The sequence below is a fragment of the Phoca vitulina genome, unplaced genomic scaffold (assembly GCF_004348235.1).
Source record: "Phoca vitulina isolate PV1807 unplaced genomic scaffold, GSC_HSeal_1.0 scaffold39, whole genome shotgun sequence".
Taxonomy (NCBI): domain Eukaryota; kingdom Metazoa; phylum Chordata; class Mammalia; order Carnivora; family Phocidae; genus Phoca; species Phoca vitulina.
In genome coordinates this window covers 12,853,433-12,866,241 of record NW_022589742.1, presented here as the reverse complement: position 1 = coordinate 12,866,241, position 12,809 = coordinate 12,853,433, and the positions used below count along the sequence as shown (strand labels likewise).

Below are 12,809 nucleotides of genomic sequence, written 5' to 3'. Positions count from 1 at the left end.
CAATGTCTCTTTTCTTCTAAATACAGCCCACCTATTCCCAGACGTGTTCCTGAATACATCTCGCCTTTTTCTGGCCTGTTCCTCATTGTTTAGAAGGAATGGGCCTGAGAAAGTATCTTGGTTAAATCTCCCATTCTACAGAGGGGGATGGACCTGCCCCAAATCACAAGCCCCCCCTCTTCACCTCTACCCCCACTCTGACCCACAGTTCTGCACTTTGCCCTCTAATCTTTATGGACTTGAGGCTGAAGACGGTGACCTTGGCTTTTCTGGCTTTCTCTAGGCTCTAACCGCCCTCAACTTCTAGCACTGTGCAGAGGTCACAATTCTTCAGTTTCCTGATTAGACATCAACTTCCCCATAAACAGATGGACTTTTCTCTATGTTTCACTATATTCCTGTAAAGGTGTGACATTTTAAAGACATGCTTGATATTCAAATCATTTCCAAACAAAATTCATCTCCTTTATTAAATGTCTAAAATACCGAATTATTTTGTTCTGCCGTAAACTCTGCGAGAGCAAGGATGACATGCCTTCCCTGGAAGATAATGGGCAGTTTCACAAAATTTTGTTTAATGAATAACGATGGAAAAGATGACTAATCTTTAATGTCACTTCATACTACTGAAGTTGACGACAGACATCTATAAAAGACAAGCTCTGACATTCTTCTTGCTGCATAACACCACTTCTCTAAAATTACTATTAAGAAATGCTAAGTCTGAAGAACCTTTTATACTACCCCGAGAACTGAGAGGTTTTTAAATTTTATTTTATTTATTTATTTGAGAGAGAGAGAGAGAGAGAGAGAGAGAGAGTTCACGCGGTGGGGGGGGGGGGTCGGGGGGGGCAGAGGGAGGAGGGCGGGACTCCATCCCAGGACCCTGAGATCATGACCTGAGCCAAAGGCAGACACTTAACCCACTGAGCCGCCCAGGCAGCCACCCGAGAACTGAGAGTTTTGTCAGGACTCTGACAACACGTCTGCCATCCAAATCCTGCCCAGGTTCGACAGATGTGACAGCGAGTTTCTCCCCTTCTCCTGCGAAACAGGTGGGAGAGTATAGCAGCTCCTCTCAAAGGCAGCTGAAGAAATGCACGCTGGGTGATGAAGCTGCCCCCCGTGAGAGCCAGGTGGCCCACAGCCCGAAGGGCCACAGGGTGGCATCGCTGCAAGCCAGACCTATCAGCCCGCCTCACTGCCAAATCCCAAACGGGAAGGAGTGTGAGTGTGGGCACGGGAGGTGTGATGGGCACAGGCACCATGGGGTTCCTGCGAAGATGGAGCTCGTTCAAAATAAAGCCACCTTTTTAGAAGAAAGGGAAAGAAAAAGAGAGCTTTTCTCCCTATAAATGCCTTTTAGTCCTTTCCCGTCAGGGATAGCCTACTGGATTTTAGATGACAATTAATTACTCTTCCGTATGGCTGCTGGAAAATTCAGAGACACTCAAAGTCTAGGATGCAACAGGAATATCATGCTCAGAGCCTCTGACCCGTAGAACCACAGAACCCGGCCCATGCCCCCTGTGTGTGCCAGCCAACACAGTACCTGGCACAGAAAAATGAGGCCAGCGCACGTTCCCTGTGCCCAATTCGGAATTTCTCCCACAGACAGAGTGGTGCTCTGGAGTTGGCTACAAACAGAGGGAATTTGGCCTGAGAAAAGCCTGCAGAATTTGGGAGTTTTAACAGCTGGTAAGCAAGAATGTTTTGATACATTTTCAAAAAATGGTCTTAGAAATTCTAGAATGAGCAGGACCCTTCTCTGACCCCAAACAACATATTGGCAGACAGATGCATGAAATGCAATTTCTAGTTTCTGTCTTCTTTTTTTTTTTAAGAAATATTATTCTCAAAAATAAACAACTTGAACCTTTTGCCAGCCCAGCATTCTCTGTCTTTGTCCTCACCAGGCAACGTGCTCACAGTCATTTCTATTCAGCAGTTATATATCACCCGAGCCCGCTGCCATCCCCGGAGGCAGGGAAGCATGGCCAAAGTAGCACTGGGAGCAGGATTCAGGGTCTTGGCTTGCAGCCACGATGGCCTCTCACACCCCCTGTCATGTGGATAGATGGCTGTGAGTCAGAAGGTGGCCCTTGTTGCTGCTGGGCTCTCCTACTGATGCTTATCCGCCAGGCCCCCAAGCGTGCTCCCATCCTGTGCAGCTTTGTGGTGATTTCCAACATGGCAGCCACCCAGCCACGAGACCCCACTCACCCACCCACCCCCAGGGAGCAGAGAGCCTCAGGGAGCTAGAAATCTCTTCTCCTCCCCAGGGGTGTGGCAACCCCGGTCCGATCCTGCGTCCAGATTCCCATGGGTAGTGCGTCACCGAAACCGGGGACGATGTGGGTGGTACCACTATCAGTTCACGTTTATCCGGGACTCCCTCTGGGAGCATCACTACCACGAAATGCCTCACTGTGCTTGGGCCAGGACCCCGTTCATCAAGGCGCACTCAAGGGAGCGGACAGAACTGAAGCAAGATTCCTGCCGGGCCACCCCAGAGCTCGACGACCTTGAGAAAGTCCGGCAGCCCCTTTGGCCTTCACTCTCATCTGATAAATGGGGATACTTTTGCCCACAACACCCTCTCCCCAAAGATACTGCAAGTTTATGGCGAAATACCAGAGATAAGTGGATGTGAAAGCTCAGTAGACACTGGGATGCACACTCCATACATACAAGGCCTGGACAGGCTCCAGTCCAAGGTCACACAGCTGGTTCACGGCCAGCCTGCAGCGAAGGCCCAGGTGTCAGGACTCCCAGGCCAAACAGGCGCGGCCCACTGTTCCCCTCGGTTCAGCGGAGCACAGAGACCACCAGCTGGCCCAGAAGGCCACTCCGCGCAGGAACTCCGCATGGCTGACTCTCATCTCCCGAGGCGGGCTCCTCACCCCCACTGGCACTGCTGCCCCCGTGTCTCGATTTTCACCACACACACACTCACACGCACACACTTCACGCATACCTTCACTCCTCTAGATTATCAGCACTCACTGAAGGTGGGGATGTATCAACACCCTGGTAAATTCTGGAACCCTCAAGCCACCGCTACTCTTCCAGATGAAGATTTCTGGAGGTGGGTGGAAATTAAAGAAATAAAAAGATGCCCTTGGGGTGGCAATGTGTTTCTCTGGCAAATTTTATTTCATTTGTGCAAACGGTGTAAGATCCGGTAACTCTGACTCTTTAAAAAGTGGTTCTTCTTCGATTAGACTAGATGGCACTGTGGTATCACCCTTTTACGACTAAGTAAAATCTCATTTCACGTCAGATAATGTCGCTTCGATTTGGGACCATCCAAAAGGGTGAACCCTCCCCTTGAGGGTACTGGTTATCTAACGGAAAATTTCTGAGGGAATGTGCCAGAGGATAGTGGCCACCAAATACATAATCGGGACCACATTTGTAAGGTGTGTTTAGGGACGGCATCACACCCCGATCTCCACGTCCAGAAGGATTTTCAAAGGCGCATGTGTCCTGTGGAGCCCTACACCTACAAGCTCCAGCAGCAAGTGAGATTATTTTCAATATTGCCGAATTGTTTGGGATCTTCTTAAATAAACCCCAGTATCTTAAGGTGACAACGACTTACACAATTCTTACAATGGACTGAGGCGACAACCTTCCTGGAGCCAAGGTTCTCTTAGGATGGAAAAAAGAAAATCTATTAGGGCTGTAAAGGCACTGAACATTCAACAGATTCTGCCAGAATCCCAGCATTCCAGAAAGGCCGCCGTAAAGTGAGGGAAAGGAGTGTGAGCAGGGGTGAGCAGAGAGTCAGAGGGCTCCATTTGCTTGCGTCTGGAAAGAAGAAACTGCACTGGCTTTTGCATTCCAGGAGCCCTCTGCAAGGCATCTCCTTGTCCAAGGCACAGAGTAACCTGCGGTGGGGTGGGGGGGGAGGGATTGGAGCGGTTGAGGCAGCGGAGGTAGGAGTTGGGAGCGGGTCCAGGTAGGCAGCTGCTGAAAACAGGGCCCCTGGGGTCGCCTGATGGAGAGGCAGAGAGCACAGCTCACAGCCGTGTCCTTGCCTGCTCAAAGACCCTTCCAGAGGCCCCCTGGCAATTAGACTCATCCAGTCCATCCCCTGGACTCGCCGGCCCGGCCCTGATGTGTTTTAGGGACAGTGGCATAATCGGAGCCCTGGCTGGAGCAACTCCAGCCCAACACGCCCTTCTCCCCCTCCCCCTTTTATGGCACTCCGTGACCTCCAGCAACCGGGCATTGCGGCTGCATGAAGGAAAATGCCCTAGCTTCAAAAGCAACTGGCTACAGGCTCTTCATAAATCACCATTTTTCCGCATCAGCCCCGGGGGTTCCCAACGCGTGGGCTGCCGGTCCCCCACGCTGGGGCTCAGGATTTGTACATGTACATCTGGAGAGGTTTCTCAAGAGCGAACCCCACACGGGGTCAGGGCAGCGTCCCAGCTCGCCCTTCGGCACGCAGGGTGCCCCCTCGCACTCGCAAAGCGCTGCGGATGGCCCGAGTGCTGCCAGGAGTGGGGGGTGTAAGCTGGGTCCCACCAGCTCTCTCCGGGTGTCCCCAAACAGCGGCAGAGGAACACCCACTCGCCCAGGGAGAGCAGAACCAGAGGACAGAAAAGAGAGTGGCAAAAGTCAAGGAAAAAGAGAAAAATCAGAAAGGGTAAAAGAGAAAGAACGAGAAGCAAAGTGAGAAGAGAGGGAGAAGGCAAGAGCGAGCGGCCAGGGACCGACATGTACGGGAGCAAGAGAAAGACAGAAAGCAGATAGACGAAGTGAGAAAAGGAGGTGGGGGGAGAATGCGGGAGCGGGAAAAGGAAGAGAGGGCAGAAAGGAGGCTTCGGAACCGGGGTGCAGAGAGAGACAAGAGGGATTCAGGGACCTCACACACAGAGACCGGTTCTTGCCGGCGCTCCAGCGCGGAGTCCGCGTGCGGTACCCTGTCCCGGCGGCGGCCGAGGGGGGGCGCTCGTTCGGGGCCTCCCGGCCGCCCCCCCTCCCGCCCCCCGCACGCACTCCCAGCCACCAAGCAGGCCAACCCGCCGACAGACAGACGAGCCGTCCCGGGCCGCAGCGGACAGGCTTCCTGCGGCCGCCACGGCGCCGTGAGTGTGCGCGCCAAGGAGTCTGGCGCCCTCCCAGTCCGGGCGCACCCGCCGGGCCCAGAGGTGCGCACTGGGGTGCCGGCAGCGGCCAGCCGCGCCTCCCCGCCCTCCGCCCGCCCAGGCCCAGGTCCGCTCCCGCGCTCCAGGGCCCCGCTCGGCCGCGGGCGCGGCGCACTCACCTGGACGGTCTCAGTCTGGCGTCGCGCTTGCCGTCCACCACGGCGGGCACGCAGCTGGTGAGCTCGGTCCAGTCGGCGTGCAGCCCGCAGCTCCAGCCCGTGGAGAACCTGGAGAAGAGCCAGGTCTCCCGCTTACCCGGCCGGTGGCAAGTGCATTTCTTCTGACCCACGCGGCACTCGCACGGCTGCTCCAGCTGGATGTTGCGCACCAGGTGGCGGCCGAAAGTGGTGCCTCCGGTCTTCTGAATGTGCAGGAACACGATCAGGTCATCGCCCTTGATGTCGAAGTCTACCTTGCGCAGGAGGTCGCGGCGGCTGAAATTGTAACGGGGCACGAACCTGGCGGAGCTCTCATCCTCCGAGCGGTACGGGTCCGGCATCGGGGAGCTGAATGCCTGCAGGCGGAGGAGCTGACATTCTGTGCCGGGGCACACGTACTGGAGGACGATCACGGCAAATAGGAAGAGCATCACCAAAGCCAGCAGCAGCTTGTTGGATTTCTCATCCATGTTCCCGACGCTGGGGGAAACCCAAGCTCGTTACGTCAATCCCGCAGTTCAGCCCGCGCTCGCCGTGCGCCCGCACCGCCCCCTCCCCCCGGCGCCGCCGTTGCGCCCCCTTTCCCCCTCCCCTCCACACCGAGTACTCCACGGCGGCGGCGGCGGCGGCGCCCTTCCCCGCTTCCTTCCTTCCCGGCAGGCTCAGCGCTGTGGCTCCTGCCGCACACCCCCCTCCCCCCGACTCCTTCCCGCTGGCCGCCTGCCCTCTCCCCCCGCCCCCCCCTCCGCCGGAGCTCTCCGGAGCCGCGTCGCGGGCTCTGGTCCCCACGGGACGCCGCCTGGCCCGGTCGCCCCCACTCCCCAACTCACACCTTCCCCCCGGGTCCGAGCCTCCGCGCGTCCCGCTCCACTCTCGGCGGCTCCCATCCCCGTCCCGCTTCGCCCACCGGACTCTCCCCGGCGCCCGTGCCCCCAGTCTCCTGGGCGCGCACGCCGCCGCCTCCCCGCCCGCCCGACTCACGGGCTCCCTCCCCGTGCGCCCCGAAGCCCTGCCCTTGCCCGCGCCCGGTTGCCCACCTTGGAGGCCGCCTCGAGTGAGCTCCGAGCCGGGCGTTCGGAGTTCCCCCGGGGGGACGAGTCCGCCGGCAGCCCGACTAGCGAGCGGAGACGCTGCGCTGCCGGTGCCCGCGGAACGGCGGGGAGGGAGCCGCAGCGTGGCCAAAGGCGCGCCGCGCCCCTCCGGAGCCCCCGAGCCCGGCCGCCACCGGCCAGCTGGAACTTTGCGCCCTTTCCTTCCCCTCACGGCTGCCTTCCCTCCCCGCACGGCTCCTGCGCGCCCCGGCCCGAGAGCGCGAGTCCCGCTTTCGCCTAAAACGTACCTGGCTAGGGGGCCGAAAATCTTGGAGAAGATCGCACCGAGCACGTGCTTCAGCGAGTGGCCCAGGGCGGCCAGGCCCCGAGTGAGCAGGGCCCGGCAGAGGGAGCCCAGGTCCCAGCGTCTCCTGAGGTCGTGCATCCGCCTGCGGCGGCCTCGGGGCAGCAGCGCGAAGAGAGGGGTGCGCGCGGCTCCCGCCAGGGAGGAAGACGCCTTTAGGGGCTCGTCCAGGAGCGGCTGGGAGTTGAAGCCGCGAGACACACCCCTAGGAGGGCCCGCGCGGACTGAGGCGGCGACTGCTCCGGGCCGGCTCGCTGCCAATTCGGCCTCTACTCTGGAATGCCGGCGGGGACAGGTGGTGCGGGCGGGCGCTCCTCGCTCCGGTTGCAGCGGCGGCCCGAGCGCCCGGGCTGCACACGCAGGCAGTGCCATTCCCCCCTTCAGGCAACTCAGGGTACTAAGGATCGGCAGCGAGCTTGAATTTATGTAATAACGCCTCGCGCCTAAGAGCTCGAGCCACTTCACAAGCAGAGGACCTGGGTTTCCGCCTGTCTTGGGGAGGACTTGAGGTCACTCCAGTGAGCGCATCACTCCACTTTGGCTGGCAATTTCAACCTCCCCTAAAATAGCAAAGGCGCAAATTGGACCTTTTCCCTCTCTCTTTGCCAATTTCCATTCTCCAGCGGAAGCGGGGGCATTTTCTGAAAAGGTAAGTCAGCATGAAGGAAAAGCATGAGCAAAAAAAAAAAAAAAAAAACGTTGCAGAACGGGAATCTGAGCTTTTTCAGAGCAGAGACTCACCCTTACTCCTCTTCTTGCTGAATCCCCGGCATCCAGCCCCGTGCCTACAGGAAGGCTTCACTCCTATACGGTTTAGTGAAGGAAAGATACACGACTAAATACTACATCAGAGTGGGGCCATCGAATCCAAGATGATGTGGTAAATGAGGAAACCGAGGCCCAGAGAGGGAAAGACGTTTGCCCGGGGTCACACAGCAGAGCCCCGGGGTTTAGACCCAGAAAACCAGGCACCATCCAACCCATTCCCTGACACTGACACCACCTCCTCTCATAAATAGGTGCAGACCATCCTCAAGCCCTGGTGTTAAAAGGCACTTTCTGGCTGTAGGGACCACAGATGTAAGGATGAGCGAGGAAAGAGGGGATGTCCCTTCAGGACAAGGTCCCCGGGAGCTCAGGGCTCAGACTGTTCCTATCTGATTGATCAGGTGGGGCTTGCTGTCTCTCAGGAACTGATGTTTCCGCCATGGAGCCCCACGGCTGCAGAGGGGGGCACGGGTGGCACAATGTTTCAGAGCAGCACTGTCGGGGCTGAGGGAGAGGGGCACAGTGAGACAAGTAGGGGGTGGGGACAGGTCCCTCAGGGACAGGCTCGCCCAGTATCTCCCTCAGAACATTTGATCCCTCTGTGCAGTGAAGCAGCAAGCACCGGTCTGAGAACCTATCACATCCTTGCTGGGCAGCCCTCAGATAATCACTAGCCCCTCCCAAGCCTCAGTGTCCTCTTCTGTAAAATAGGACTCATTCCTCCTTGTTAACCATCCGGGTCACCGTGAGGATGACCCTTGGGCCGTTTTACCCGCTGTGTTTACCTGCTGCCCTCAGCTCGGATGTGCCCACTGAATCAGTCACAGGTCAACTAAGGAAGGGGTCCTTCTTGGGCAATCTCACAGCTGTGCCCCCTGCCCTTACCTCCCCCCATACTTCTCCAGTCCTGGCTGGACTTCCGTGTGCCCCCAAACCTACCGGGGACACTGGGGGACCTTTGTCTGGCTCCAGGCAGGAAGGGTTTGGGGGAATCCTGCATTTCAGGCATTCCACCTGTCCCAGGGCTCCAGGGGGACATTCTAACCTATAAACTTATGTAAGGAGCCAGACGCAGCAACTTGGAAGGTAGACATCTTGGCTTCCCTAAGAGCTCCCCGGCTCTTCCCCCCAACCGCCGCCCCGGCAGGCTTGTGGGACCTACCTTCTCCCCCTGAGGATGGGTGAGGGTGTGAGTCAGAGGAGTGAGAAACCCTGGGGGTGGCCGGGGAGCTCAGCCTGCCGGCTGTCCCCCCCATTTCTCGTTGGCCACCCACAGCAGTCGGCCTCTTCGGGCCAGCAGGTGGCTCTCCTCGCGGTGCCACATGATGACTCTCTGCCCTCACTCTTACAACGGCATTCGGTGGGTCCCTGGGAAAACAGTTCTGGAATGGGTGGGTCACACATTCATGCCCCCAGCAACTACTTGGAGTTTCTGGGATTGGAAACCGGGGCAAGTGCCCCGGGTAGAGATGTGGGGAGGGAAGGCAAACAGTACAGGGGAAAATTGGGATTTACTCTTTCAGGTCATGAAAAGGAACACACACACGCGGGTGTGTGCACACAGACACGCACACACTTAACACTCTGACTCTCGGGGAAAGAGGCAGTCAGATTGGTAGTTGCAGAGCATAAAGGAGGGACAGGATGGTGCCGTAAAGCCCAGGTTCGGGATCTAGTAATGAATCCACACAATAGCTCGCCAGAGGATATTTGCCTTTACAAGCCTTTCCTCCACCCACCTCATGCTCTAAGAAAAAGAAATGAATCTCTCTTCATTTATCAGGGCTCCTGGAAGTGGAAGGAAGTGTCTTTGATGGGACCGGGGGTGGGGGCCCCACAAGTCTCTGAGGACCCCTCCTGGGGCGAAGAGGCTCCCTGCTAAGAAGAGGGAATTGTTCCTGTGTGTCCCCAGAGCCTTGTTCTGCTGAGGCCAGGCCTGGGCCTTGGCAGGAAGCTCCAAGGCCTCTTGCAGTCCTGGGCTGGGCCCACCTCCCAGAAGCCGGTTCCTCTCAGGAACTGAATAACAAAGATCCCAATACTCTAGAATCAGCCCTATTTTGGAGCTCGGGGGCAGGGGGGAGGGTGGGGGGCGGGCAAAGAGGAAGAGAACAGGCTGGGTTATCGGGTCTTTGGTTAGGCCTCTCAGTATTTCTTAAACCAGCCTGAGTTTCTACATGTGTGCATATATTTGGGATTCAGTACTTGGAAGGTGAGGAGGACTCTGCAGCCTGAGCTGGGCTCCTGGTTGTCTCCACAGTGTGCTTTGCTTTTCATTATTTTTCCAGAACTGTCCTTCCACGGTTTCCACAAAAGGTTGAGGATTCTGGGAGCATAAAGGTCAGCCTGGCTTGCATACTAAGCAGTGCACTTCCAGACATCCGTTTGGTTGCTGGAGTCAGAGAGGGCAGCCCGGAGAGTCGGTAGAACACGGGCCCAGGAGTCCAGAGACCTGGGTTCTTGTCTCGCCCCTGCCACTCATAGCGAGGAAGCCACTTGCTGGCTCCGGGACTCAGCTCCCTGTTTGTAAGAAGGCCAAGTTGATGCTGTGATTCAAAGGGCACGGTTCTGCTCCTGACTTCTAAGTCACGTGATTTCTGGTCTTCCTCAAGGGCCAAAGTGCTGCCAAACACTCAGTGCCTCCTCGCAGGGGGTCAGTGGTGGGGGAGGGGTAACCAGAGGCTAGTCCTTGATTCCTTCCATCTAGTTGTTAGAGCCCACCAGGCAATCAGCAGCTGGACTTGTTCTGGGCCTGTGTTACACGGGTGACAGCAGGGTCCCCTGTTCGAATTAGAACAGAAACAGTGAAAATTTCCAGCTGAAGAAATGCTGGCAGTCTTTATAGAGAGCATAAAACACTAAGGAAATGTGCATTTCCCCCCCTTATCCTGAGCATTCTCTTCCGCCCTGTTTCTGCAGCTGTCTCTCATTTTTTTCAAGAACGTTCATACTTTCAATAATAGGCGATTTTTGTCACAAAGATTGAAGGCATGCAAACTATCAAGTCAGTTCGTTTCTGTTTTGATGCGTCTCTCCGATATGAGTGAACAGCAGTACTTAATGAACGCGCCGTTCTGAAATTTCAGCTCTGATATTATAAACAGGTTGGATGTGTTGGATACATCACTGTCAACAGCCCGCCCCACAAAACACTGAGTTTTCTTTGTCTAGCCTTACAGAACTTGAGGCTCAAGGAAGGAAAAGAGGAGGATAATGCCGGGCTGCTGTACACACATTCGGGGTGCTATGTGAACGCATGCAAACCAGTGACCACACATCCCCTGAGGAGGGATCCCCACTATTTCTCTAATGGCGGAATTCTCACTTCTCGCTGAATGGAAGAATCTGTTCATGCAGGCAGGGCCTTGAAAGCTAGGGAAGCCAAGGCTTGGCAACCATAGGCAGCAGGCTCCACTCAGCTCCCGTGACAGCCACTTAACTTCTTTGTGCCTCAGTTTACATCCTTATAAGACAGCCTGACCAGGTACCTTCAGGAAGCTGGTTTAGGGGCATAGTAAAGAGGAATGCAATCTCAAGTCGCTTTTTATTAACGAGGAGAGAGCAGAGATTTGGAGAAGACGTTGCTCTGGGATTTAATCAGGGCCTCAGTTTTGTTATCCATGAAAATGGGACTAGTGACAGCCACCTCACTGGGTTGTCAGCCATTGAGAACACTTAGTCTAGTTTCTGGAAAAGTAGATCTTCAGTAAATGTTCATTTCCTCTCCCTTTTAACTCGGAGTATCTTTGGTTCGAGCACTTTGTTATAGTTTCCACAATAATAACATACACAGATTTGTTTATTTTTTTAAGATTTTATTTATTTATCTGAGATAGAGAAAGAGAGAGAGCATGAGCGGGGGGGGGGAGGGAAGCAGAGGGAGAGGGAGAAGCAGACTCCCTACTGAGCAGGGGGCCCACCGCCAGGCTTGATCCCAAGACCCCGGGATCATGACCTGAACTGAAGGCAGACACTTAACTGACTGAGCCACCCAGGCGCCCCAACCTACACAAATTTAATGACTGGCCCTGGGTGGCAGGCGATAGGCCTAATTGTGACCCAGGGTGGCTTTGCTGCCCCATCCCATTTCTTTATATGTTCCTTTTTCTTCCCCTACCTCTCTCTACCTCTCCAGTGTTCCCCCGGCCTGTATCCCATGGAGGAGGAAGGCCTCTGATCCATTTAATCACATTGAGGAGTGGGACATCTACGTGTGACCCCTCCCTGGAGACACTTACAAGGGAGGAGGAAGGTCGCAATGCTTCGCCCTAATGAATGATCCCTCCAATGAGATACCATGAACTACATAACATGGGATGCTACATACAGTTGTTGACCCTTGAACAACCCAAGGGTTTGAGGCGTTGACCTCACAAAGTCAAAAATCCACATATAACATTTAACTCCCCAACACTTAACTACTAAAAGCCTACTGTCGACGAGAAGCCTCATAACATATATAACCAATAACATAAACAGTTGGTCAACACGTATTTTGTATGTTATACGTATTTTTCTTAAGGATTTTATTTTTTTAAGTCATCTCTACACCCAACGTGGGGCTCAAACTCACAACCCCGAGATCAAGAGTCGCACGCTCCACCTACTGAGCCTGCCGGTTGCCCCTCTTATATGTATTACACTGTATTCGTACAACAAATTAAGCTGGAGAAAAGAAAATGTTATGAAGAAAGTCATATGGAAGAGAAAATATATTTACCGTACTGTCCTGTAAAAAATGTGCAGAAAGGTGAATGGAGAACCAGCCCCACTCGACACTATTAACACTAATTTTTAGCCCTGTTCCCTTCCAAACTTCATGGTTGATCTGGCCAGAGCAGTTTCAACTTGACCAGCTGGTCAAACCACAGCAGTCAGATTGAGAAATAAGGTCAGTTTTGTGTTCACCCTGCAGGAGCCAGAGCTGGGCGAGCCCATCCATCCACTGAGCCCTGGGCCGGCAGCACCAGCTCTCAGTGGCAGAATAGAAAGAGCACCAAGCCAGATGCCAAGAGAACAACGTTGGAGTGTCAGTTCTGCCTCTGGCTCACTGTGTGACCCTGGGCTAGTTGCTTGCCGTCTCTGGGATTTAGTTGCTGACCTTGGTAAAATGAGGGGCTGCGTTGGATGACCCTGCCGGCCCATCCCAGCGGGAGCTTTCTGTGATCTAAGCTGTGCTGGCTAATGAGAAGGGCTGGGGAGGGACACCACTCTGTAGTCTTTGTGTTGGCAAAAATGCTCTACCGAAGATGATCCTCCAGCTAGTAGCTGAGTCAAAAAAGCAGAAGGACTTAAATGAGGAGCAAACTTCCTTAGATCGTATGGGTGAGAC

The 12,809-nt window shown here is 55.1% G+C and overlaps 1 protein-coding gene across 3 annotated transcripts in view; it reads right to left on the bottom strand.

Annotated features, from left to right (window-relative positions):
- HS6ST2 (heparan sulfate 6-O-sulfotransferase 2) overlaps positions 1-7,088 on the bottom strand; it is a 285,172-nt gene extending 278,084 nt beyond the window's left edge. For all 3 annotated transcript variants that reach the window (XM_032428224.1, XM_032428225.1, XM_032428226.1), the window contains exons 1-2: positions 6,657-7,088; positions 5,279-5,797 (exon numbers count right to left, since the gene is read on the bottom strand). In XM_032428224.1, the coding sequence (XP_032284115.1) occupies positions 5,279-5,797; positions 6,657-7,084 (947 nt within the window). In that variant the 5' untranslated portion in view covers positions 7,085-7,088. The remainder of the gene's footprint in view (positions 1-5,278; positions 5,798-6,656) is intronic.
- Positions 7,089-12,809: the final 5,721 nt, after the last annotated feature.